The sequence below is a fragment of the Eurosta solidaginis genome, chromosome 4 (genome assembly GCF_040869045.1).
Source record: "Eurosta solidaginis isolate ZX-2024a chromosome 4, ASM4086904v1, whole genome shotgun sequence".
NCBI lineage: Eukaryota > Metazoa > Arthropoda > Insecta > Diptera > Tephritidae > Eurosta > Eurosta solidaginis.
Window position 1 is genome coordinate 175,852,507 of NC_090322.1, and position 25,709 is coordinate 175,878,215.

Genomic DNA, 25,709 nt, shown 5'->3' on the forward strand with positions numbered 1-25,709 from the left:
TAGCATTTTGAAAACAAAAACGGTGTTTTTTTTCTATTTGCATACAATAAGGTGGAACGAAAATAATGTGTACATTAGGGTGGGTCGATTTGTATGGACGAAAGTTAACCGATATCGCGCCATCGATTTTTCGATAGGATTTGGGCTCAGGAAAAAAAGTTCCACTACGCATACCCAAAAAAGAATTTTCGAGCCTGCGAAATTTCATTTTTTAAACGGTTTTATTTAGGTTGACTTGACAGGCTGCACGGCTGCACGGCCGTTTTCAACGAATTTTGTAATTGAAATTTAAGTAACTTCCCGATAAGCTACATGCTTGAAACTTTGAATATATTTTATTTTACTTTTTTTCGACTTTGATTTTTAAGGTTTTTTCATGACCTACTAAAAAATTTTTTTTTTTTAAACTGTTATTGCCAACGTTTTTAGCGGATATTTTTGGGTCGGACAGGGTATACATGAAAATTTTACAATCAAATGAAACATTTTTAGTAGGTCATGAAAAAAACCTTAAAAATCAAAGTCGAAAAAAAGTAAACTTTTTTGGGTATGCGTAGTGGAACTTTTTCCTGAGCCCAAATCCTATCAAAAAATCAATGGCGCGATATCGGTTAACTTTCGTCCATACAAATCGACCCACCCTAATACATATACTTTGTATTTTTTGTACATATATTTTATATTTAAAAATAAATAATGAGTACTATATACGACAAATAAATATATTAAAGCTTAAAATGTTATTTTGAAATGCTTAAAATTATAGTTAAACACAAAACTAACGGACACAGAAACAACATAAAACAAGAAATTGTTGTTGAAGTTTGGATGAAACCAAACATTTTATACCCAGCTGTGGGCATTGGAAATATATCGCGTATAATAAATATATACCTGACAGTAAACAACTAAAAGCGAAAAGTAATTGGTAATTTTATTTTCGTTAGTTCAAATTAAAAACTTGAATAAAACGTTTTTAAACCTTTTTCGTAAAAGGTTTCGAAAAAATTCGAGAATTTTTTAAGAATCTGCATATAATTTTCTAAACAACTAATTATTTAGAAATTTGGAATTAAAAAAACAAAAAAATAAAATAAAGTTCGAAAAAGTTTTCGAAAAAAATCGAAATTTCGTAAATCTTATAAAAGTAGTCATGAAAGCTTCAAAGTCTATTTATTTCATTGTAGAATTTAAATTAACATTAGAATTTTTTTTAGCAAACAAAGCAAAAACCGCAAAATTCACTTGTTTAAAAATTGTTCGAAAGTTGACGAAGTTTTTAAGTTTTCAAATGTCTATTCAGAATTGTATATTTAATAAAGTCTAGATATTTGTTAGGACTTTTTGCATTTATAGAAAAACTAAAATGATCTATTAACGAACACTATATTTCCAATTCATTAATATGTCCAATTTCTATTTCGAGTCTTAGAGTTGAAAGCAACTGTAATGAATTTTTTTCGGAAAACTATTTAAATCAAATTTTAAAAAGTTTTCGAGTAAATTCGAAAATTTTCTGAACATTTTCGTGAACATTTCTCTATAACTACTTGGAATTTTTAGAATAAAAAACAAATTTAAATGACGTAACGATAACTCTTACGCTAAATAAATTTAGAAAAAGCATATAAATGAATAAAAAAATGCCAATTTTTTTCGAAATCTTTTTAAAAATTTCCATATACCTATTTAGAATTTTAAATAAATTTAATCAACTTTTTAAGGAATACCAGAAAAGAGTTAAAATCACCAAAAAATTCCAAGATACGAGAATTTTTAAAAACCTTAAAAATCTACAATTACACTGTGCAACAGCCGGCTGGGTATTGGACCAAACCTACTTTTTTCTAGAGATTGAGGCTTAAGTAGAAAAAGTACTATCTCGGTTTTTCGAAGTTAGCCTCCTAAAAATAGATATCGGCTTTCGAAGTTCGAAATTCTACATTTCGAAATTTTATTTTTTTTGTTAACGCCTTCAGCAAATTAAAAAGGTAAAAATGTGGTCGTGGTCCGCTCTTTTCCCTTATTTGAAGGGCTGAATTCTTTTTTTGAGAAATTTAGTATAGCAGCTGTTATGCGAGGTGAAAAGTCAGATTGTTCCATGATAGTGTCTACTACTTTCATGTCTGCACATACTCTCCACTGGAATTGCTCGTACTGTAATTTTTCAAAAAAAGAATTCAGCCATTCAAATAAAAGAAAAAGGCAGACCACGACCACATTTTTAATTTCTTAATTTGCTGAACGCGTTAACAAAAAAATAAAATTTCGAACTTCGAAAGCCGATATCTATTTTTTGGGGGCTAACTTCGAAAAACGGAGATAGTACTTTGTCTACTTAAGCCTCAATCTCTACAAAAAATTGGGTTTGATCCAATACACAGAAAAAAAGTTGATTTTTCGCATAGTGTTGTTAAAATTTTCGATTAAAAAAAAACGCGAATGAATTCCTTAAATATGTGAATGAATTTAGCCATAAATTTTCTGAAAAACTGAAAATTCAAGAATTTAAAAAAAAGTGTTTGTTATGGACTTGTTACCGAAAACCGTGCAATATACTTTCTTAAAAGCTCGAAAATTTTGTAAAAATCTTTATCCAAATATTTCATTCCAAGTTTGGAATTTCAAAAATAATTTTAATGAACTAAAAGTGAAAATTTCCACATATCTATCTAGCATTAAAAAAAAATGTATGCACATTACAACACATTTCTAAAATGGCTTCGAAAAGTCGAAAAATCTCCAAAATACGAAAATATGCATTTAAGTGTTTAAGAAAATTATAAGCTGACTACTTGCTTTCAACTTTGTTCATATTATTTTGTTTCTCGATTTGCTTAAACCGTTACAATGTACAAACTTATACCAGCATGTGCACTACTACAGCTGGGTATACAAAAATATACTTATTTAGTACTTAACTTATATTTAAGAGTATAAAAAAGCGTTGTATATAAAAGCTTGGCATAATGTTAATGCTTGAAGGATTTGAGTAGAATTTGTTTGTATAGTTTAATTAGTAGTACATTAAAACTTTAAAATAAGTATTGGATGTTTTTGTGCATTTAAGGACGTGTGTAAGTGTGTTTGAATGTATGAATGTGTATGAACTAACCACCGTTGGGCGTTTCCAATATAGCCGTTCTCATGGGCGCATCAATTTTCACGTGCAAACTTGACAGCGTAGTATCGACGGGTATATCCACCTCCTGAGTGCCCACGTAAGCGTCAGCAACAATTGTAAGCTGGGGATTTGGAAAAAAGAAAATTAATAATTAGTAACCTAAATAAACTCATAACTAAGAGTTAAGCGCTTTAAATTTAATCCTTCCTGCCTAAAACCCTTAAACCTTACAAACATTCCTTCTAAGTTCTTCATGTCTTCGTCTATATTGTGATGAACTAAAAAAATCTTAAAAATCAACCCTAGCCAATAACCATACATGTTTTTATCACATTCATAACGTGTCACCCTTCACTTTGTTGACGTTCAATAACCTGGTTTTGAAACGAATACCAAACTAAAAAATTGCATATGATAAACAATAGGGGGATTCGCTTTTCCTGGCAAACGGTGCACGGATTGCACGGAATGCATAACGCAAAAAACTTTATGGTATCCTTGCAATTTGCTCAAACCTATGTATATCTTAACGAGTAGTAGGAAATAAAAATCCACGTTGCTTCAACGGTAGTTCTCTCAATTCTCTCATTTCACTATCAAAAAAAAAAAAAAACAAAAAAACAATTTTGGTTTTGCTATTTTATGTGCCAATTTTTGGAGGCTTCTTATTGATGCATTCTATAATTTCGCAATGGGCTGTTCTCGCTACCTTGTATATTCTGTCGTAGAATATAAACAATCCGGGCATCTTGCAAGACAAACTGAATCCCCTATGTTTTTTCCATGGCATTCATTTCGTTTTTATTATATGACAACACTTTTATTATGTTTTTCCTTTTATGCTATTTCAACGTTTTTGAGTACATATTTCATATTCTTTGTTTTACTAACCGCGATTTACTTGTTTGTACAACTTTGAAAATGGTAATATCACATGTTTGTTTGTTTGTATGTATATTTGACCGTTTCAAATTAAAAGAGTTTGTTTTATATGTTCTTTCAAATGTGCTTAAAAATTTCTTTAAATGTAAAGAAGTGCGTTCTTAAAATTTGACTTAATTGTATAACAAATCTTTGAAAACCCATTTCGAAAACGTTTTCGAAAAAATTCGAAAACTCGTAAAGTTTTTAAAAATTTCCAACTTTCTATTAGGCGTTTTAGAATTAAAATAAACTATAATAAACACTACTAAAACTAGATAAACCAATTTTCGAAATAAAACAAAAAGTTTGTAAAATTCATATGTACATATATAAAAAATAAATAACAGCAAAAGCTAAAAAAACTGTAATGTGTGTAACTAAAATTTTAATAGCCCATTTCGAAAACGACTTCGAAAAAATTCGAAAAACTTTTAAAACTCCTTATGAAAGTGTCCAAGCTTCTATTAAATATTTTAGAACTAACACCAACGCGAGTAAACTCTTTAACAAAAATATTAATATAAAAAAATGTCTAAAAAGTTTTAGAAAAAAAATAAGGGATTTTGTAAAATTCTTTATAAAATTTTTCAAGTATCTTTTAAGAATTTAATCTAAATTGTTCTAATAAGAATTTAAAACTAAAAATAAAATCTAACAAAAATTTTATATTATATTTAATTTTGAAAAAATTTGAAAGTTTTTTAATAATCTTCATGGGAATTTTCAAATTTTTACTAAAAATGTTAGAACAAAAACCACACTTGAATAAACTCTTTAAAAAAAACTGTTTTAACAAATTACGAATAAAATTAAAAATTTTCAGATATTTTTGAATTTTTGGCTTAACTTTTATGTAGCTTAGAACTTGGATATTATTTTTAAATATCTATCAAGAATTTTAGAGCTAAAATTATATTTTTAATGAACTCGTTTACGAAAACTATTTAAATGAATTTCAAACAGGTTTTCGAAAAAATGGAGATTTTTTTCGAGTCTTCATTTAAATTTCCAAATATCTATTAAAAATTTTAGAACTAAAAATTTGTAATGAATTACTTTTACTCTGTAAACTAATTTCAAAAAAGTTTTCGAAAACGGTAAAAATAAAATCGTAAATATTTGCAAATAACAATTAATCATTACAGAATTAAATGGAAAAATCAACAAAAATTTTAAATTTCCATTAAGCATTAGAAAACTTTAATAAACTGTTTAACGACAACAATTTAAATCAATTTCGACAAAGTTCGAATTTTTTTAAGTATTGAAGTAGGTTTTCAAATGTTTAGATTTTAGAAGTAAAAAGAAAACATTAATAAACTTTTAATTTTTGTAAAAAATCGAGAATTTTGTAAATATATTCAAAAAATACGGCGGCCACCGTGGTGTGATGGTAGCGTGCTCCGCCTATCACACCGTATGCCCTGGGTTCAACTCCCGGGCAAAGCAACATCAAAATTTTAGAAATAAGATTTTTCAATTAGAAGAAAATTTTTCTAAGCGGGGTCGCCCCTCGGCAGTGTCTGGCAAGCGCTCCGATTGTATTTCTGCCATGAAAAGCTCTCAGTGAAAACTCATCTGCCTTGCAGATGCCGTTCGGAGTCGGCATAAAACATGTAGGTCCCGTCCGGCCAATTTGTAGGGAAAAATCAAGAGGAGCACGACGCAAATTGGAAGAGAAGCTCGGCCTTAGATCTCTTCGGAGGTTATCGCGCCTTACATTTATTTTTTTTTTTTTTATTTATTCAAAAAATAATAATTTGTTCAATTACAATTTAATTAATTTGTTTAATAAAATTTGTTCAATTACAAAATTTTAATGCAATAATTTACGAAAACTATGTAAACAAATCGCGAGAAAGTTTTCGAAATACATATTTCGAGAAGTTTGTAAAAATTTGTATGAAAATTTCGATATTTGTATTTAGAATTTTAACAAAGTTTTTGAGTATACAGTTCTGTAGTGCAATTTATTTAAGTCAAATACAGTACAAATTTAAAGGCACAAGATTTTTAAAAACATCTAGAATTTTCGAATTTTTTCTAAAACCAGGTTTTTCAAAAAATATTTAGGGAAAAATTAGAAAAAAAATATCGACATCAGTGGGGACAAGGCGTCAGCTGTGAATAGAGTTCCAAGTGCGTATGGTGTTAACAAAAAACAGTCGAGTTGATAGAACAAAGTTGAATTTTGGAACAATAAGATTATTTAAACGGTTAGATCTAGGAAATATAATTTTTTCGTATAAGTAGGATGGTATTTTTGTGGCACTTAATTTTACAAGAAAAATACAACTCCCAGCCGTCAAGTAATTATGGATATCACAGCCCAGAAGCAATGACTTCCAAGCAGAAATATGGTCAAACTTACTTAAACCGTATACATAGCGTGTTATATGATTGAAGGCTATATCAATTTTATGGGCAGAATAAGAGTCTAGTTTATATTATATTAACTCTGAATAAGTGATTATCGGCAACAGTAGCTGAATGGCCAGTTTTTTACGTATAACGGCTGGTGTAAACATTGACGATTGCCTTAAATTGCGTAGAGTACCGTATACCCTCCCTACCATAAAACTAATATGATCTGTGCATGTAAGGCTAGAATTTACCATAAAGCCAAGATTTTTTACTTTGTTAACTATTTTTATGAAATTCTTATCAATGTATATGGCTGGGAGGTTACCAATTACGACCTTCTTTCTAGAGATTGGCAAAGCATAAGATTTATTAGTAAGATTTATTAGTGTTGAGGCAAATACCATTTTTACTAGCCCAACGAGAAATACTCAGTAAGTCAGCATTTAATTTAATTAATATTAAAAGAATTTGTTAAAAATAAACGATTGTGAGCACACAAAGAAATCTATTTGTACTATGGCACTATTGTGAATATGTGCACTGCATTACTGGCAGTTGCTATCATACGCTAGATGGCAGCGCAAGCTGTAAGTTTTAATTGATTGATAGAACAGCTGATTTTTGTTTATATTTGATAAGAGACTTTTATATTGGTTGCGCAAGATGCGCACGGGTGCGAGAATCAATCTGTTGACAAACAGATTCGACCGAAGCCACATCATGTTGTTGTACAACTTTCCCCCAGATGCCTTCTGCTGCATATACAAAAGTATAAACTAGAAACCTCGATTCTTATTTCAGTAGATTACAGTTTCCCATTGATTTTGAATTTTGATTCCAACTTCGGCTCCGATTGTTCTGAGTCGCTGTGTATGTATACCCGTACTTTCATTTCATTTCATTTCATTTTTGTTATGGCTTCAGCCTATTCGTTACAGCCAAAGGAAATATCTGAGAAGTAATAAAAATTATGAACCGGTCTACTTGTTGTTTATGCATGTTTTTACAGCCATCAAATCACTTTCAATTTCAACCGTTTTTCCATCAACTTCATGGTGCGTGGATTTTTCAAATTACAAAGTATTTAATTACTTGAATTTTCCAGTTTCTGTCTTCTTTTTAATTATTTGACCTAATATCATATTTACATAGTACTTTTTTGCATTGTAACGAGCATTCATTGTAAAGTGATTTCACACTAATCTACAATAATACAGTGAGTGGTGTTCACTGTTGAGAGTGAAAACAAACGTGATAAATTTAAGTATTAATGTAAAAACTGACTGGGTTTATTTATATAAACAAATGTAAAAATTATAACTTCTTGCCAAATTTTTTCAGTAAATGAGATATGAAAAACCCTCACTGCTGTCTCGGAGTAACAAAAATTAGATTTATTAACCTCAAAGTGTTTCATTACTGAAGAGCTACAAATAACTGACATATCTTGTAAAAAAATATGCATTCGAAATTCGTCCCACCAAAAACTCAACTGACGAAGCGTAATAACAACAACGTTATACACATAACAACAAAACAATTAAGCAAACATACACAGCCGCAAACATAAAAATAGCAGCAGCAATTTTTATCAAATTTCATCAGTTAAATTCTATTTATTTGTAAGGTGGATTTCTTCGAAGGCGGTGTAGCACTCAGTAAATCCTGACTAGGGAAAGCATCCATTTACTTTGTTGGTGGTATTTGGTGCAGATTTACACACACCTTCGTACCTGGAGGAACTGTAACCAACCGGTGATTGATGGAAAGGGTGGCAGGCATAGGATCGATGGACAGCGTCCGGCTGACGGTGGGATCGGTAGACAGACGACCGGACCACGGCTAAACGATATATCGGTTGACGGACAGCTTACGATTTCTGGTGGAATCGGTGAACGGTGATCGGGTTTCGGTGAACGCTGTATCGGTTGACGGTGCCGGGGTTTACTGTAGGTCATCGGTGAGTAGGATTTGTGAATCGGTGCATCGATTCCCAAGCAACCGGTGAATGGTGGAACCGATACCGGGCGAATCCTAGATGGCTTATAGGTGGATTGTAGTTGTTGTTGTAGTGATAAAGACAATGCCGAAGGTTTTGGTCGACTGTCGAGCGAATGAAATGCTTGCAAGTGATTACTTGTGGGGTGGTGAGGGTACTGAAAGCGCCATTACAATATTTTCGATATTTTTAAGGAAGAACTTCTTTGAATTTTGTAACTGAAACTATACAAACGAATATCAAACACTTTTTCGATAACACTTGAAATTTCGAAAAAATTTAAAATTTTCGAAGTTTTTTGGAGCTCCCTGAGTTTTTTTAAGTATGCAGTTTTGTAGCTCAACAAATTTTAGCCTTAAGAAGTATAACGGCTAAGCCTCTCAAAATTCGCATTGATTTTTGACAACTTTTTATCCGAAGGATGTTTAGATGGATTTTCTTTCACTTCACAAAAAAATATCACTTTTTGTAAGTTATCGAATTTTTCGAAAATGTTTTTGAGATTGGTTTGCATAGTTTCAGTTAAAAATTCATAAGAGCTTTTTCTTAATTGACTAAAACAAAAAATAGAGAATCTAATAGACAAAATAAAATAATAAAATAAAAAATAAAAATTGCCACTACTATTTTTCTCTTAGATGCTATAAGTAAGTGTTTGAATACAGCTATGATAAAACACTTACACTATTTTTCTCAATGAAACATTTTTAAAATTTGTCAGTTCCAACCATAGTACATATTTATGTATTTTCTCAAACAAAAACAAATTTAAATATTTTATTTTGCTTATTTTTTATATCCTTTTGGATATTGATTTTTAAATATTAAACTGCGCTAAAACTTCAAAAAATAAATCATGGTCGACCAGAATAGAGAATGATTATACCTTGTAAGTGTTTTTATCATGGATTGAAAATTAACCGACAGGCAGTGAATGAATGACAATCGACTGTTGAGGTTAAACTGCTTTAGGCGCGTTATGAAAAATTGATGAGAGTGAAAAAAAGTGACACAAAAGTCACAGGTTGAAAATGCAGTTCCGTGTGTATGTGCATTGTACGAGCAAACTTGTTTTGAGTGGGGTGTATGTGTATGTATATATGTACATAGGTACACCAACAAAATATTTAGGGGACCAAGGGCGACCTATTCTAAATAACCTTATCTATGGTGCGATTCGCTTGAAATTCGGTACTTCCGTGTCTAGCTCATTATTTGAAAAACGTTTCTTTCCAGGAATCGACCTATTCCAAAAAATCTTATTTCTGGTTCGCTTCGCTTCAGATTCGGTACAGGAGTACCTCTTCGACAAAGATAATATTTGAGAAACTTTACATTCTGGATAGTGAACCAGGGCCGACCCATTCTACGTAAAACAGTTTATAGTGCGATTTGCTTGAAATTTGGTGTAGGGATACTTCTTTTCGGAAAGTGGACCAGGGCTGATCTATTAAAATAAATCGTATTTATTGTGTGAACTCGGAGAGTGCTACTGTGAAGTTTCTTTCCGGGAAGTTGAGCAGGGACCAATTTATTCAATCAAATTTTATTCACTGTTCGATTTTCCTGAATTTGGTATATAGGTGCGGCCACCGTGGTGTGATGGTAGCGTGCTCCGCCTATCACACCGTATGCCCTGGGTTCAACTCCCGGGCAAAGCAACATCAAAATTTTAGAAATAATGTTTTTCAATTATAAGAAAATTTTTCTAAGCGGGGTCGCCCCTCGGCAGTGTTTGGCAAGCGCTCCGGGTGTATTTCTGCCATGAAAAGCTCTCAGTGAAAACTCATCTGCCTTGCAGATGCCGTTCGGAGTCGGCATAAAACATGTAGGTCCCGTCCGGCCAATTTGTAGGGAAAATTAAGAGGAGCACGACGCAAATTGGAAGAGAAGCTCGGCCTTAGATCTCTTCGGAGGTTATCGCGCCTTACATTTATTTTTTTTTTTATATAGGTAGCCCTTTGCCTAGATTAGTATTTACGATACTTCTTTTTTCCGGGAAGTGGACCAGCGACCTGTCTATTTTTAATGATGGCAAAAAAGTGTAACTTCTTACGCGCGTACATAAGTACACGCACCCTTTTTTGTATCGTTTGCCTTAAGTGTGCGCTATGAACGCAATTCAAACTTTGAATGCCTTTATGAATTTTATTTTTTTTTATTTTTGACTTTCTGTCATATTCACCAAGACTCATACAAACGCCCGCAACCTCTATTTTATAAGTACTGTACATATTTATTTGGAAGATTGTAATTGCATTTCACATACTTCATAAACGATTGCGTTACTGTTACTAACAGCGCGCTCTGACCGGTTAGTTGTTTACTAAATAATTATAATTACTAATTGTTAATTAAATATGCGACCACATCAGAAACAAGTTTGCGGTTAAATCACAATATAACAGTATACATTTTGCACACAAAAAAAAAAAACAGTACTTATATCTCTAATCACTTACTTAAAATTACTGTTCACTCACCGTACTGCCTTCCAGCTCTTGTGAATTTTCGCTACCAACAAGATGTAGCACTTCGCCACCCGAACGTATTGCCACTTCGCCGAGTATGCCGCCCACAGCCTCCTGAGTTTCATTTTCGCTTAACGAACGTCCACCATACCAGATGAGATAGAGCTATAGTTTTGTTGATAAAATTGATAGATTAAAAAAAGAAAAAAATTAGGTGAAAAGATATATAACAGATTAGAAGCCGTTATGCTGTTAATAGGGTGTCCGTTATTTCCCAAGTTTGTTTTGATATTGTTGTTGTATTAACGATAAACACACACGAAGGTTATGAGGAGTGTTACACTGGTTTACAGCCAAAATGCACCAGAGACGTCATTATGAAATTCCTATGTAAAATCACCCCCTCATTCCGAAAAACAAGGTTTTTTTTTTTTAATTCTATGGTAACGTTTTTGAGATATTTACGAATAACCGAATGAAAGAAAATAAAAAATTGATATTAGAGAAAAATTGTAAGAATTGTTTTTGTTAACAATTGTTTTTGTTTTTATCGGCCTATTGATAAATCATTCAAGGTTCGATTTATTCCAAAAACAAAATACAATTTTTCAAATTTAGAAAAATTAAAAAATAACAATAATTATCATTGGAAAAAATTATTGTTCTGGCCTTGAGCTCGATTCGAACCTTGAATGAAAAATTGCAAGTTTTCGAACGGCGATGGTTACTAGGACATGTTTCTGAATTTCACTTCTTCATCAGCTAGCTTTTCGGGAGCTGAGCGTTGAACTCGAATCTCCAACATTCATATCAGTGCAAGCTTTTTAGCTGCTAAGCCATATGAATGTTCCGTTGTTCGCTGTACAATTAGTCTCTAAGAGTTGCCTTTTTGTTTATAATCCTTTTGATCATCTGCAGGGCCTAGCAAAAAGTGTTGTATGCAAATTGTATTACCTTTTAAAAGCTTCAAACCGTTTTGGAATTGCTCAATTCGTTCTTGAGATATATATGATTAAGTGGACCCAATTTTTTTTTTTTTTAACGGTAATTCGTAAATATCTCAAAAACGTTACCATAGAATATATATAATAAAACCTTAAATAAAATAACCTTGATTTTCGGAATCAGGGGGTGATTTTACATAGGAATTTCATAATGGCGTCTCTGGTGCAGAAAACAAATTGGAATTTGTGATCCAATGTTATCGATGTTGATGGTCCTTTGCGGGTTTGGATACGGTACGTTCCGGTAACAAGCATCATTAAGGCCATCTCGGGAACGATTAATATGACCACATTGAACCTTCTAGGCCATTCCGCTGCCTCGCCCCCTGGTTTCATAAGGAGCTTGGGGTCGCCAGAGACTCGCCTGCTAAATATGTGTATGATACATTCATATTTGTAACAGGATTCCCCTCGCGTAGGTGAGGTTGACAATTTGGTTGCCGAAGCTCTGAACCTCTAAAGCTTTGTATTGCGTGTATCAACCCTTTGAATCCCTTAATGTTTTTTCTTTTTGAATATGACTGTTGTTTGTAAATTTTTGTATAGTCTAATCATTGTTTTTTGGATTTTTCAAAATTTGTAGTTAGAAATATGAAAAGCAACATACATAAATTAGCTGAAGATATAGTGGCCGAAGTCTCCAAGCTAAACAGAAGAGTTGGAGGTGGAGTATACTCAAGGGACCTTGACCCCCAGCTCTCCTTCAGACTACCCAACCACTGCAGTATATTCCAGGCAGAAGTTGCAGCCATAATGGAAGCCGCAGCTAGGATAGGGACACACACCGTCGGAAAAGAAATTTGTATTTTCAGCGATAGCTTCAATTCTGAACTAGCACTAAACTGTCGCCGATCTCTTCAAGAGATGACTCAACAGAACCGGGTACACCTCACATGGGTCCCTTGACATAGGGACATCGATAGGCAGGGTACAACCAGGCAGGTTCTTCCTGGACAAGAACGCTTAGGTATGCCCGTGTCCACATGCAAGCTAATGCTAAAAGAGCACATCCACCGTCAAGCCGACGAAAGATGGCTACAAACACTGGGTTGTCGAACATCAGAAGAAACCTGGCCTAAATGGGATCCTAAAAGATGCCGTGACGTGTACTACCTTAGAAGGGATACAATTTCCACACTTGTGGGGGCACTAACTGGTCATTGCCTCATAGGTAGGCATGCAGAAAGGTTAGGAGCGACTTATCGTCGATGATGTAGGAGTTGTAAAGAGGATTAGGAGGAGGAAACGGTGCTTCACCTCATTTGCAACTGCCCAGCACTAAGCGGAGCACGGCAGCGCTTTCTGGGTGCTCCATTTCTTGATAATCTGAGCCAGGTTGTGGAGCATGAAGTCAAGGACCTGGTAGCTTTCATCTGGTCTTCAAAATGGTTCGAAGAGGAAAGGTAACGGTGTATTTTCATGGTATCACAACGGGCCTAATACTACTGGCCTAAGTGTGCCCTCGGGCAGCCACCTCAACCTAACCTAACCTAGTGGCCCAAGTAAATAATTGCTTTCTTATTTGTTAACGGTTCTTGTCACTGAATTGTCAAATACATCATCTCGAAATACTGTATACAAACAATTAGCTTTTCACTTCAAACGAGTTAATCAAGCTAGTCCACATGTTTTGCTACTTCGTCGCTTATATACCCAAACGTCTAGATTATTCGCGTATTACTTTCTCGAATCATCGGTCTTCTAGTTATTTCTCCTTTTTTATGTTCGTTGATCTTTTTACCGTACATATTTATATAGAAACTCACCACGCTTTCAACATGTGGACTTCAACTTTGTAAGCAAACAGGGCTTCTGCTGACTTTTTACATATTTCTATGTTCTTCTTACAAAGACCACAGGAACTTCTGACAAATCGTCTCTATATCACTTTGTTCAATGATTTTTTGGGCATTTTCCTTTGAGAGCTCCGCGATTTCGCCTGTGCGTCTTTGCTGTTCTGGTTGTTTAAATAGGCAACTATTTGGTTGAAGTTGCGGGCTTTTACGGGCATTTCTTTTCTGATCGCCAAAATTTTTTTATTGTTGCAATATTGAAGAGTGGATTCGCCCCGAAGACCATTTGGTGGAGAATCTCATTGCACCATGCAACAGTGCCTGCGCATTGAAACCCTCCAGTGAAAAAGGAAACCACCATGGTGACGGCGAAGCAGGCATTGCAGCATGCCTGTAACAAAAAAGGTAGATGGGAGGGAATGGCTCCCAATTCGATTGTTAAATCATCAGAAGATTCCATGAGCACAAATGATTTTTGGATATTCTGGGCTATGCTTGGTAGGGTTATCTGAACAGGGTGATGAGGTGTTCCGAACAAGTATTCTATGTGAAAAGGTATTTTCTTTCAGAAATTTACTGACAGGAAGCCCTCCTCAAAACTTAATGTAGATAATAAAAAAGTTGCCGTTAGAGGCGTAGGTTCCATATTATAATTGTAAAGATGGTTGGTGTCATGTGGGAACACATCGCATGCAAGACATACATAACGTGCGTCGGGGTTGATTCTGGACAAGTAAGAGTTTAACCTGTTACAGTCGTACAGAAGTTGGGCAAAGGTAACTCATGTCTCCCTTGGTAGTCTGCTTTCTTCCTCTGCAATGGTAGGATAGTGTATATTGATAACTGTTCACCGGACGCGACAGCAAAGGTGTATACTAATTCTGTATAAATTTTGCTTAGCGCCTTATGCTTATCTGGATCCAACGGCTGTGTTGGCGCGTGTCGGATCTCATCATAGTGCTAACGGAGATGTTTCCTTGTCCTTTGAGGCGGGGCTAGATCAAGCACTTGTTTGCTAGGATTCCAAGTTTGTGACAATCAAACAAAAACTGTCTGTTTAGCATTTCGTTATGCTCTTCAATATTAAGTTTTTTTCCTCCCTATGTAGATGGTGTTCGTGGGTCATAAGAAGATATCTCGTGGCAGTTCTGAGTTCAAGATTTTGGCTAGCCTGCAGCCTTTTTCGGTATATGTTTTTAAAACCAGACGATCAGACTGATTACGCGTAGCACATGAGCGCGGGCCGATTGCTTTGTACGTGGTTAGCAACATTTACTTTACTTTTGCCGGCAAGCGACATGAGGATTTTGTTGCGGCTTTTTTCTTTGGATGCAATTTCATTGGCATGCGTCTCGGTGGTGAGAGTTTTATCTACCGTAACAGCATCGACGTGAACGTCTAATGTTTGCGTCATCTGATTTCTCCACGTCTCAAACAGACTGGTCGTGGATTTGGTTGGTTTATGGTACCGGGTTGCGCGAGGTGAAGAATCTAGAAAGACTGAGGAGATTGCGTTTTATTCTAAAAATTAATTCGTATATTGAAAGGTCCTTTTGCCATTATCGTGTGGTCATAGGCGTAGGAAATGATAGTTGTTTGGTGCGGGAGGGAGTTCTGATGTGTAAGAATTAAACAGATGTAGGGATAGGACACCACCTTGTGGTATCCCCTGTTTGATTCTTCAAGGTTATGAGATTTAGATCTTAAATTTAACCGACGCTTGCCATTCAGACCATTCAAATAATTTGCTGTCCATCTTCTTAGACAATCGGGAAGGGGTGAAACTTCCATGTATAGGAGTAGCGTGCCGTGTCCGAGTCGAGTCCGGCAGAGTTTTATCACCTCGCTGGTCCAGATGACGCGTTATTTAAGTTTCGTCGAAATATTTAATAAAGTTATATCAAAAATCGCTTTAAAAATATGCTCATACAATAAGCAAAAAAAGGTGCTCCCCGTTTGACAGCAGCATTAGTTTTTATTAACCGAATATAAAAGTTCCGAGTGAGCACAACACCAAGGCCTGGGGAAAAACGGACATCCAATACGCATAGGCGTGTAAATTGATAGTAACGAAGTAGTATGGAAATGCCGATTCCAGCTCAAAATGAGAAAGGAAAAGTATGTATATATGTGTGTGTGGGGGGGTGTGTGTGTGGGTGTGTGCAAAACCGCAAAATCGCACATGTGTGTGTGTATCAGTATCTGATCAGTATCAGATCAGTCGCTCGATTTCTTGCTGGCTCCACAAAGTTCACACACACACACACACACATACTTTTCCTTTCTTATTTTGAGCTGGAATCGGCATTTCCTTACTACTTATCGAGTATCATGTTTGAGATAAATCAGTTGAGGTGTTGTAAATTATACTTATTTTTTACTCATGTACTTAGCTCAAATACTCAGTACCTAGCAGGTCTGAATACTTATGTATTTGACTAAATTTATTTGGCCAACTACTTACTCGAATGCGTTTTTTCAGCAGCGTTATAGCTGCATCCTGAACCAACTCGGTATGCGGTGGTATTGCTGCTGTGGATATGAATACGGCGCTATCATATGGCACCAACTCGGAAGCATGTAGAATACCTACAAAAGAGTTGCCACCGTCATTCACTTTGATGCTATTCAATCCAGCTAAGAATTGACGAGTATTATTGAAGTTATAAGCGGCTGGTATGCCTAAAACAGAAAACGGAAAAGAGAATTTTTGTTGAGAAAATTTGCTAAATTTATTTTTGAGTATTTTAATTTAGTACACTGACAGAAAAAAGATGGTAAAATCATATATATTATTTCTAATTGCTGTTTTTATGTACGGGTCCCTTTTTTGCTCTTATTTGAAATCCAAATCTATAAATAAAGTTTTGGTTATAGAGATGGAGATTCGGGCTATTAGCGAGCTTTGGGAAACTTTGGTCGTAGTGCTTTTGTTTAGCTATATTTTATTAAAATAATTTGTTAAAAATAAACGATTGTGAGCACACAAAGAAATCTATTTGTACTATGGCAGGATTGTGAATATTTGCACTGCATTACCGGCAGTTGCTATTATGCGCTAGATGGCAGCGTAAGCTGTAAGTTTTAATTAATTGATAGAACAGCTGATTTCTGTTGATACTTGATAAAATATTTTTATATTGGTTGCGCAAGATGCGCACGGGTGCGGCTCGTAAACTGAATTACAGAATCGTCCAATCGAAATTTTTGTAAATTTTTATCAATCGCAATTAGCTGTTGTTTATTCTGAATTGACTGCTTCAACAGTTAAAACAACAAAAAATATTTACAACAAAAATAATGATCAAGCATCTTCCCAAGGCAGTCGGTTCTATGTACCGGAGCGACTCGGGATTTTTCCCGACCAAGGACTGTCATTTCAGTGTAACCCCATTTCATTTGTTTCGTCCCTCCCACAAATTGTCATCCTCCCAGCAGCTCCTTGCAGCAGGACTGCTCCATATTCTCTTGCTCCGGGAAGGTATCGAATCCAATCCGGGTCCGTCTCCTGACCCCGGTCCTGAGAAATGGTTTTGCTGCATCTGCCAGAAAAGAATCTTTTTAGGACGGTCATACTCTGTTCAGTGTGTCTCGTGTAAGGGATGGTTGCATCGGACAGGTTGTTCTGGGCTTGATCCCAAAACCCGACGTCCACGTAACTTTTATAAATCTTTTGTGGCTCCTTGCTGTTCACGCCCAAGGGCGCCCCGTAGTCTACGTCTAAGCGCCCCCCCATTACTTTCCAGCAGCCCCGCTGCTCAGCAAGCCACAACAAGTACCCGCTGCTGCTCGCGCCTTACGGCGCCAACAACTCAAACAGCTGCTACCACTCATAACTACAATCTTCGTAGTAGAGTCGGAAGCAATGCTGAGCAACAGCCCCTGCCCCCGTCTTCTCCCCCCTCTTTTCCGGCAGCAATCGTGTTGGTCAGGGAAACAGACTCTTAGTCCCTACCTCCGTTTGCACCGTTTGCCAGCACAGAATATATATGTTTGCGACATCCGCCCAATGCAGCTCCTGCCTTGGGTGGTGCCACTTTCCTAGATGTTCTGGTCTCCGCGACGGCAACCCCTCGACGGGTTTCATCGCGCCATGTTGCCAGGTCGCAAACCCAAATCATCCGGGTACCCCAATGCTTGCCCAAGGACGCCCAGTCCCAGGGCCACAACAGCAATTGCGTCCTGGCCTTCCTCAACCCAGGCGTAGTCACCCGTCACTTACCCCCAGAGTGGCGACGTCTCCCCTCATGCACTTCAGAATTCTGCAGTTAAACTGTAATGGACTAACTGGGAAGATTACGGAGATAGTCAATTTCATGAAGCGGCACAACATCCGCATTGCTGCGATTCAAGAGACTAAACTCACAGCACGATCTGCATTGCAGACCTGCTCTGGGTATAATGTCCACAGAAAAGATCGCGAGAGCGGAAATGGAGGCGGCCTCGCGTTTATAATACACCACTCTGTGCAATATCACATATTTGATCCTGGCATCGACCGCAGGGACAACGTCTTAGAACGTCAAGGCCTATCTGTCCGGTCAGGCGATGCAAACCTAGAAATCATCAACATCTACATCCCCCTGCCACCTGTTGCCCCGGTGGATACCGCCCTAATATCAGAGCCTTACTCACTGGAAACAATCGCATTATTTTAGGCGACTTCAATGCCCATCATGATCTATGGCATTCAAATTTGCGGGCGGACAGTAGGGGCGAGATGTTGGCGGATCAAATAGAAGAAACGACGTTCTGCACAATAAACGGAGACGCCCCCACACGTATGGTAGGAAGTTGTCACAGTTCGCCAGATATCTCAATCGTGAGCGCAGAACTCGTAAACTGCGTCAACTGGCAGCCGATGGTATCATTGGCATCCGACCACCTGCCTATACTTGTTTCGCTCGAGCGTACCGCCGACTTCATCGTCACCGAAAAACGCACTTTCATAAACTTTAAAAAAGGAAAGTGGGAAGAATATAAATCCTTTACAGACAACCTCTTTGCTGCCCTCCCTATCCCGACTGATGCCTGCCAAGGGGAGCGTGCCTTCCGCAAGGTCATTGAATCCGCCTCGGCACGTTTCATTCCCGCCGGGAGAATTCCCGAAATCCGGCCCCACTTCCCGGCGGAGGCCGCAAACTTAGCGAGAGAACGTGACCTTATAAGGCAGCTTGATCCAGGCGACCCCCAAATAAGGGATATAAACCAACGCATCAGATTGCTTGTGGATGAACACAAGCGGGCGAAATTGGAGGAGCACCTAAGAGGTTGTAACCTCTCTACCGGTGTGGGTAAACTTTGGTCCACCGTAAAGTCCCTATCGAATCCGACTAAGCACAAAGACAAAGTTTCCATCGCCTTTGGCGACAAAGTGCTGTCGGATGCGAAAAAATGCGCGAGCGCTTTCTGCCGACAATATATAATGCATTCTACGGTCGACAAAGTTAGACGGAGGGCCAACAGACACGCACATAAACACAAATTCAGCGCGTCACCAATCACCATCACCGCTAAAGAGGTTGAGGACGCCATTGGTCGCGCTAAACCATCCAAAGCAGTGGGCCCAGACGGCATAGCCATGCCGATGCTTAAAAGCCTAGGGAAAGAGGGTTTCAAATATTTAGCGCAGGTCTTCAACCTGTCTCTTTCCACCTTTGTCATACCCGAGAAATGGAAAATGGCCAAGGTGGTCCCGCTACTAAAGCCTGGTAAACCAGCTAACATAGGAGAGTCGTATCGTCCGATATCTCTCCTATCGCCAGTAGCAAAGACGCTCGAAGCCATTTTGCTCCCTTATTTCCAAGCAAATTTGCAACTAGCCTCCCATCAGCATGGCTTCAGAAAACTCCATAGCACTACCTCCGAGCTAAATGCCATTAGCACCCAGATAAATTGCGGTTTAAATCAAAACCCCCACCATAGAACAGTACTCGTAGCGCTAGACCTATCAAAAGCTTTTGATACGGTCAACCATGGCTCGTTACTGCAAGACCTGGAAGGGTCTACCCTTCCCCCACGTCTTAAAAGGTGGACCGCAAATTATCTGGGTGGTCGGCAGGCATCGGTGCTATTTAGAAACGAAACATCAAAGCCAAGGAGAATTAAACAAGGGGTGCCACAGGGTGGTGTCCTATCCCCACTTTTGTTTAATTTCTACATATCAAAGCTACCTTCACCACCGGAAGGAGTCACAATCGTTTCCTACGCCGATGACTGCACAGTAATGGCCATAGGCCCAGGCCCACAGATCGATGAGCTATGCAATAAAATAAACGGCTACCTCCCTGATCTCTCCAGTTTTTTCGCCTCGCGAAACCTGGCATTATCACCGACTAAATCTTCCGCGACCTTATTTACAACATGGACGTCCCAAATGTCGACCATTTTGAACATCCACGTCGATGGCTCTACGCTACCGACTGTCCTACACCCCAAAATCTTGGGTGTGACGTTTGATCAGGATCTACATTTTGGTGAGCACGCAGCCGCAATTGTTCCGAGAATTCAGAGCCGTAACAAAATCCTCAAATCCCTTGCTGGCAGTACCTGGGGAAAAGATAAAGAAACGCTCATGACTACATACAAAGCAATTAGCCAGCCGATTACGTGCTACGCGTCACCCATATGGTCGCCAAGCCTAATAATTACCCACTGGAAGAAGCTACAGGCCTGCCAAAATACTTCTCTCAGAATTGCCACGGGCTGTCTTCTTATGTCCCCAGAACACCATCTACATAATGAGGCGAGAATACTCCCCATCAGGGAAAGAAACGAGATGCTGACCAAACAGTTCCTGTTGAATACCCAGAAACCTGGGCATCCCAACAGACATCTGATTGACGAGCCAGCACCGCCTAGGGGCTTAAGGAGTCATCTCCGTAAGCATTTTGAGGAAATACGGCATCTGAGAACACAGCCGTATGAAGCGAAAAAACACAAGCAGGTCCTCGGTGAACTCCACAAACAGGCGTCGGACCTTTATGCCGGGAATTGCCCGGTGAACCCAGTACTCAAAGTAAAGTATCCAAAACTTGCGGAAGAGGAACGCATACTCTCCAGGGGAACGCGTGTCACTCTGGCTCAACTTCGTTCTGGATACTGTAACAGGTTAAACTCTTACCTATCCAGGATCAACCCCGACATACAAAATGTATGCCCCGCTTGCAATGTGTCCCCACATGACACCAACCATCTCTTTAATTGTAATGTGGAACCAACGCCTCTAACACCCCTTTCCCTATGGTCCACCCCTGTTGAAACAGCAAGTTTCCTTGGACTCCCGTTAGAGGATATTGATGACAGTTTGTGATCGGTCGCGTCTGTTAGGTGGGGCGAAGCACTGCTACAACAACAACAACATCAAGCATTAACTCAGCTAACTTAACAATGATTACTGTTGCCCTAAGAATGTCCATGAAAACTGTTAAAACAACAGATTTCAGTTAACTGCGCACAAATTGTGATTCTAAATCGACTGTTTCATCAGTCAAACCAACAAAAAAATGTTCATCGTATGTAAGCCATAATTCAGCGAACTTAAAAATGATAACTGTCACCTTAAGAATGTCAGTGGAAACAGTTAAAACAACAGTTTTTCAAAGAAAGCTGTTAAAATAGCAGATTTCCGTCATGATTTTGATGTGACAGAGATTTAGGATTTAGTTGGGAGCAAAGTTTACAGCGGTGAGCGTAAGTTTCTCTTTAAAATCAGTACTTTTAACAGAATTTAAATTGATGGGCAATCTGTTATTCTTACAGAATGATGTTAACTTAAGATCAATACTTTCTCTTATGTTAAAATGACTAAACCAATTTGTTCCATTGACAAAATATTCGGTTGAATTAACTATAATGCGATTAATTTCTCCGAATGACTGTTGCTAAAAACAAAAATTGCTCTATGTGTTGATTTGAATAGTTTTTTTTTCTGTTCGTATGTTTCTAACTGAAGTCCTCCGCAACGACTGGACCGATTTTGATGACATTTTGTGTGTGTTTTCGAGGGAATTCGAGGATGCTTTAGATAGAGTTTTAGATAGACTTAGAATTTGGTCCGTTTAGATTCTCATCTCTTCTGGAAGTGCGCAAAAGGCAGGCTTGTTCTAAAAAAATATTTTGTAGTGCGATTTTCTTGTATGTTGGTAGGGGTACTTGTTTGATTAGATTATCATATGAGAAACTTTTATATCCGGGATGTGGACCGGGGACCGACCTCTCCCGAAAAATTTAATTTAAATTGAAATTTTCTTGAAATTCGTTACGGGGGTACATCCTTGAACAAATAAATATTTGAGAAGCGTTTAGTTCCGGGAAGTGGACCATATGCCTGAGGAGAATGTCTCAATTATTAATCTGTATCTTACATATATATGAATATAAATGTAATTTAAAAAAATTTACCTGCTCTAGATTCATATTTAAATTGTACGGTCAGGTGAAGCAGGTTTTCAATGTTTGGCATAAAGGTAAAATTAGGTGAGAGAGATATAGGGAGTGGGAGTAGCGAGATAATGGAATAACGGATGGACAAGAATAGAAGAAAAATAGAAGATAAAACAGAAAAAGATAAAATATAGATTGACGAGAGGAAGCGAGCGGCTGCGTGAACTATCTTGAAGCCTTGTAGCCACATATTCAAAACTGTTTAAAAATATCGACTGCTAATCTTCAAAAAATTAATTCGATCTAGTATTTTTATTTCGAAGACGAATCTGTTACGACCCATGACGAAAGTTTCATACAAATTTACCCACCCCAATAAACAGATTTTGGTATCGATGCAAGTCATTTGAATTGTTTTTACTTATATCAGCAAACGGTCAAGTAGCTTGACGAATTCAAAGAAAGGTACCACAAACGACTATAAATCAGACTTCGCTGAAGTAAAACAAGTAAGGGTGTCTAAGTTCGGGTGTAGCCGAACAATATATACTCAGCGTGAGTTTCAATTGTACAGTTCATTTCAGATAAATTACTTTTTCGAATTTTGTTACGAGGGATTTTTTTGAGGCTCTAGAAATGTTTTTCTTGATCGGAATACGGGCGTGGCGCCGCTCATTAAAAAAAATTTCTCCCAATTTCCTCTTACAATAAAACTTGGTAGGAGATATATCATTGATACAAAACTATTTTTCGCTTAGATATAGCTTATTATTTTCTTGTCTGCGACCCTTTTAAACATCCTTTATATATATATGGGCTTGGTCTTCAACCGATCCCGTCCATTTCTACTAGAAATCTTCGTGCTATTAAGAAAGTATGTATTCCCAACGATATGTTAATTTTTGCTCGAGTTATGGCACCCGAAACTTAGAAAATTGCTTTGTCAAAAAAGGGGCAGTGCCACACCTATTTTCAAAAATTTTGATATTTTCTAGCTTTTTGTGATATGTAATTCCATTTAGAAAATAAAACACCATTGATATTAAGCTCCTTTTCGCAAATATATAGCTTATTATATTCGTTTACGACACTTTTAAAAGGCTTTAATATTGTAACGAATTTAGTGAAATTCCGCTTATTCCACACCTTCTGCTAACGTTCGAACCGCAAAACTGTTGAATAAATAACTTCAAAATTCTATAATCCAAAATGGTTTTTATTATACTACTTTGAGAGTACTTGACAAAAACTCTTACTTCACAACTAATTGCGTGTTTAAATCAAACTGCTTACTGACTACTCAGCTTGCTCTGCTTTTATACTCTCGGTTTCGTCGTTCACCCATTTCTCCTAAGGTCTAGTAATTTCGTGAACTTCATACTCGGTTACCAGCATATACATGTATATTTGTAGTTTGTATCCATATGCGTGTGTATATGTGGGTACTACTTCGGCTGATGATGACATGCGTTTGTGAGTATCTCTCTGCTGCCTTGTATGTATGTGTGTACATGATGATTGATTTGTTTACGTACATACAAGTGGCTGCTTAGTATCGGCTTAGTGATCATAATATTCGTCACAATATAAATATGGGCGTGGTCCTTAACCGATATCGTCCAATTTTTCTACAAATATTTCCTGCTATAAGGAAAATATGTGTACCCCAATCTTATTACGATCCGTTAATTTTTCGAGTTATGGTTTTCGAAACATAGAAAATTGCTTGGACATAAAAATGACGGTGCCACGCCCATTTTCAATAATTTAAATTTTTTCCTTTTTCTTCTTATAATTTCACTTGGGAAATGAAACATCATTGATATAAAGCTCTTTTTTGCAAAGATATAGTTTATTTTATTCGTCTACGACTCCTTTAAAAATCTTTTATATAAAAGTGGGCGTGGTCCGTATAGTGTTAACTACTTTGTATTATTTACTTTAATTTTTAAAATAATTTTTAATTGAGTTTTCATGTTAACTTAAAATTTTTTGAATAACTTCAAAAAAAGAAAATTCTAATTAGTTGGAAAATATTTAAACTCAAAAATAAACAAAAATAAATTTTTATATTTCAAACCGAAAATAAAAGATTTTTTTAGAATATCAACTTGAATGTTGATATACTGGCGATCCTGCCAACGGACCTATATCTTTATTTGAAACAATTACTAAATTTAACGCTTTACGTATCGCAAAACTAACCAATAAAATACCGCAAATAAAAGTGCAACTAAGTGACGTGCTATCAAAGAAAATTTGTTTTCGTTACCTGAACCAACTTCTGAAGAAATAACTTAATTGGATATACATATATATTACGTCTGATGGGTCAAGTAACAACACCATCATCACAATACATCAGTGCTATGACAAAAAGCTCTAACAAACAAATATTAAATTAATATACTAGAAAATAAAATAAAACAGAGTTAATATTTACACGAATTATTCAATGCAAAAATCAATGAATTTAAATTAAACTGCCGCTTAATTTTAATGAAAGATACCAAAAAATTGTGTACCTAAACGAAAATCGTGTTTATTAATAACAAAACTAAGAAGCTTAAAGTAATTTTAAAGAACTGCTGACCCATTGACAAAATATTTTCACTTCCTATCTGATATTTAAATCAACATATACTCTTGGCATTGAAGAAGTGAAAGAATATGCGAAAATGTTTGAATTCGACTTACGCACATCATTTACTGTCTTTAATATTCAACGAAACATCGTCATTTTGTATACCATTTGTTGGAATCATTCGTAACCTTTAATGTCCTCTTCACTAATTACAAAGCCATTGCATAACAAAACCATTGCTTAACAAAACCATTGCATAAACAGCAACAACGATGTATTTAATTGTCATCACGTCAAAAAAAAACGCAATTGATTGGCTTTACAATCATCAATCAACTACTTATTAATTTTAATATTTTTTTACTAATTTAATTTTATGTAAGTATAATTTTTATTTTAATATCATATTAAAAATTTTCCAATTATAATTTAAATTAAAATTTTAAACCTTTTAAACTTTCAAATTTATTTTAAGATTATTTTAATATTTTAACAATTTTAATATAAATTATTTAAATTTACTTATTTTTTATAAAAAATTAAATATTTTATTTAAATTGTTAACTCCCTTTCCAAAAAAAAAAATCTTAAATATTTTCTAATTTTCAAATTTTTCATTAAATTTTTTTTTTTTCATATGGTTCTACGTTCACAAATACGAACCCGTAAGTTTACAAATTCGGAAAATCAAAACAACAACTATTCAAATAATACAATGACTCACAATACAACTCAAAATTCTAACATTAATACAACACAAAACAACAACTCTAATATAACACTTCAACACAAGATAACTTTACAAATTTTCCTTCTACCAAATCTATTAAATTACCACAATTTTGGTAAGATTGTCCTGATGCCTGGTTTTTACTTACTGAAGGACAATTTGAAATTAATAATATCACTGATGATAATTTAAAATTTCAAAATGTTCTAGTTACCCTACAACGAGATACGGTTTCTAAAATTTTTGACGTTATTAATCCTCCTCCTCTTTTCAATAAATATGATAAAATCAAAAAAATTTTATGTGAAATATTTTCTCTTAGCGAAGAAAA

At 36.1% G+C, this 25,709-nt stretch overlaps 2 protein-coding genes across 15 annotated transcripts in view; one reads left to right on the forward strand and one right to left on the reverse strand.

Annotated features, from left to right (window-relative positions):
* Window positions 1-25,709, forward strand: part of PAPLA1 (Phosphatidic Acid Phospholipase A1) — a 197,370-nt gene that overhangs the window by 40,736 nt on the left and 130,925 nt on the right. The gene's annotated exons all lie outside the window — the stretch shown is intronic.
* LOC137250688 (uncharacterized) overlaps window positions 1-25,709 on the reverse strand; it is a 149,051-nt gene that overhangs the window by 40,280 nt on the left and 83,062 nt on the right. For all 13 annotated transcript variants that reach the window (XM_067783916.1, XM_067783915.1, XM_067783910.1 and 10 more), the window contains 3 exons: window positions 16,144-16,361; window positions 10,895-11,047; window positions 3,116-3,245 (listed from right to left, as the gene is read on the reverse strand). In XM_067783916.1, the coding sequence (XP_067640017.1) occupies window positions 3,116-3,245; window positions 10,895-11,047; window positions 16,144-16,361 (501 nt within the window). The remainder of the gene's footprint in view (window positions 1-3,115; window positions 3,246-10,894; window positions 11,048-16,143; window positions 16,362-25,709) is intronic.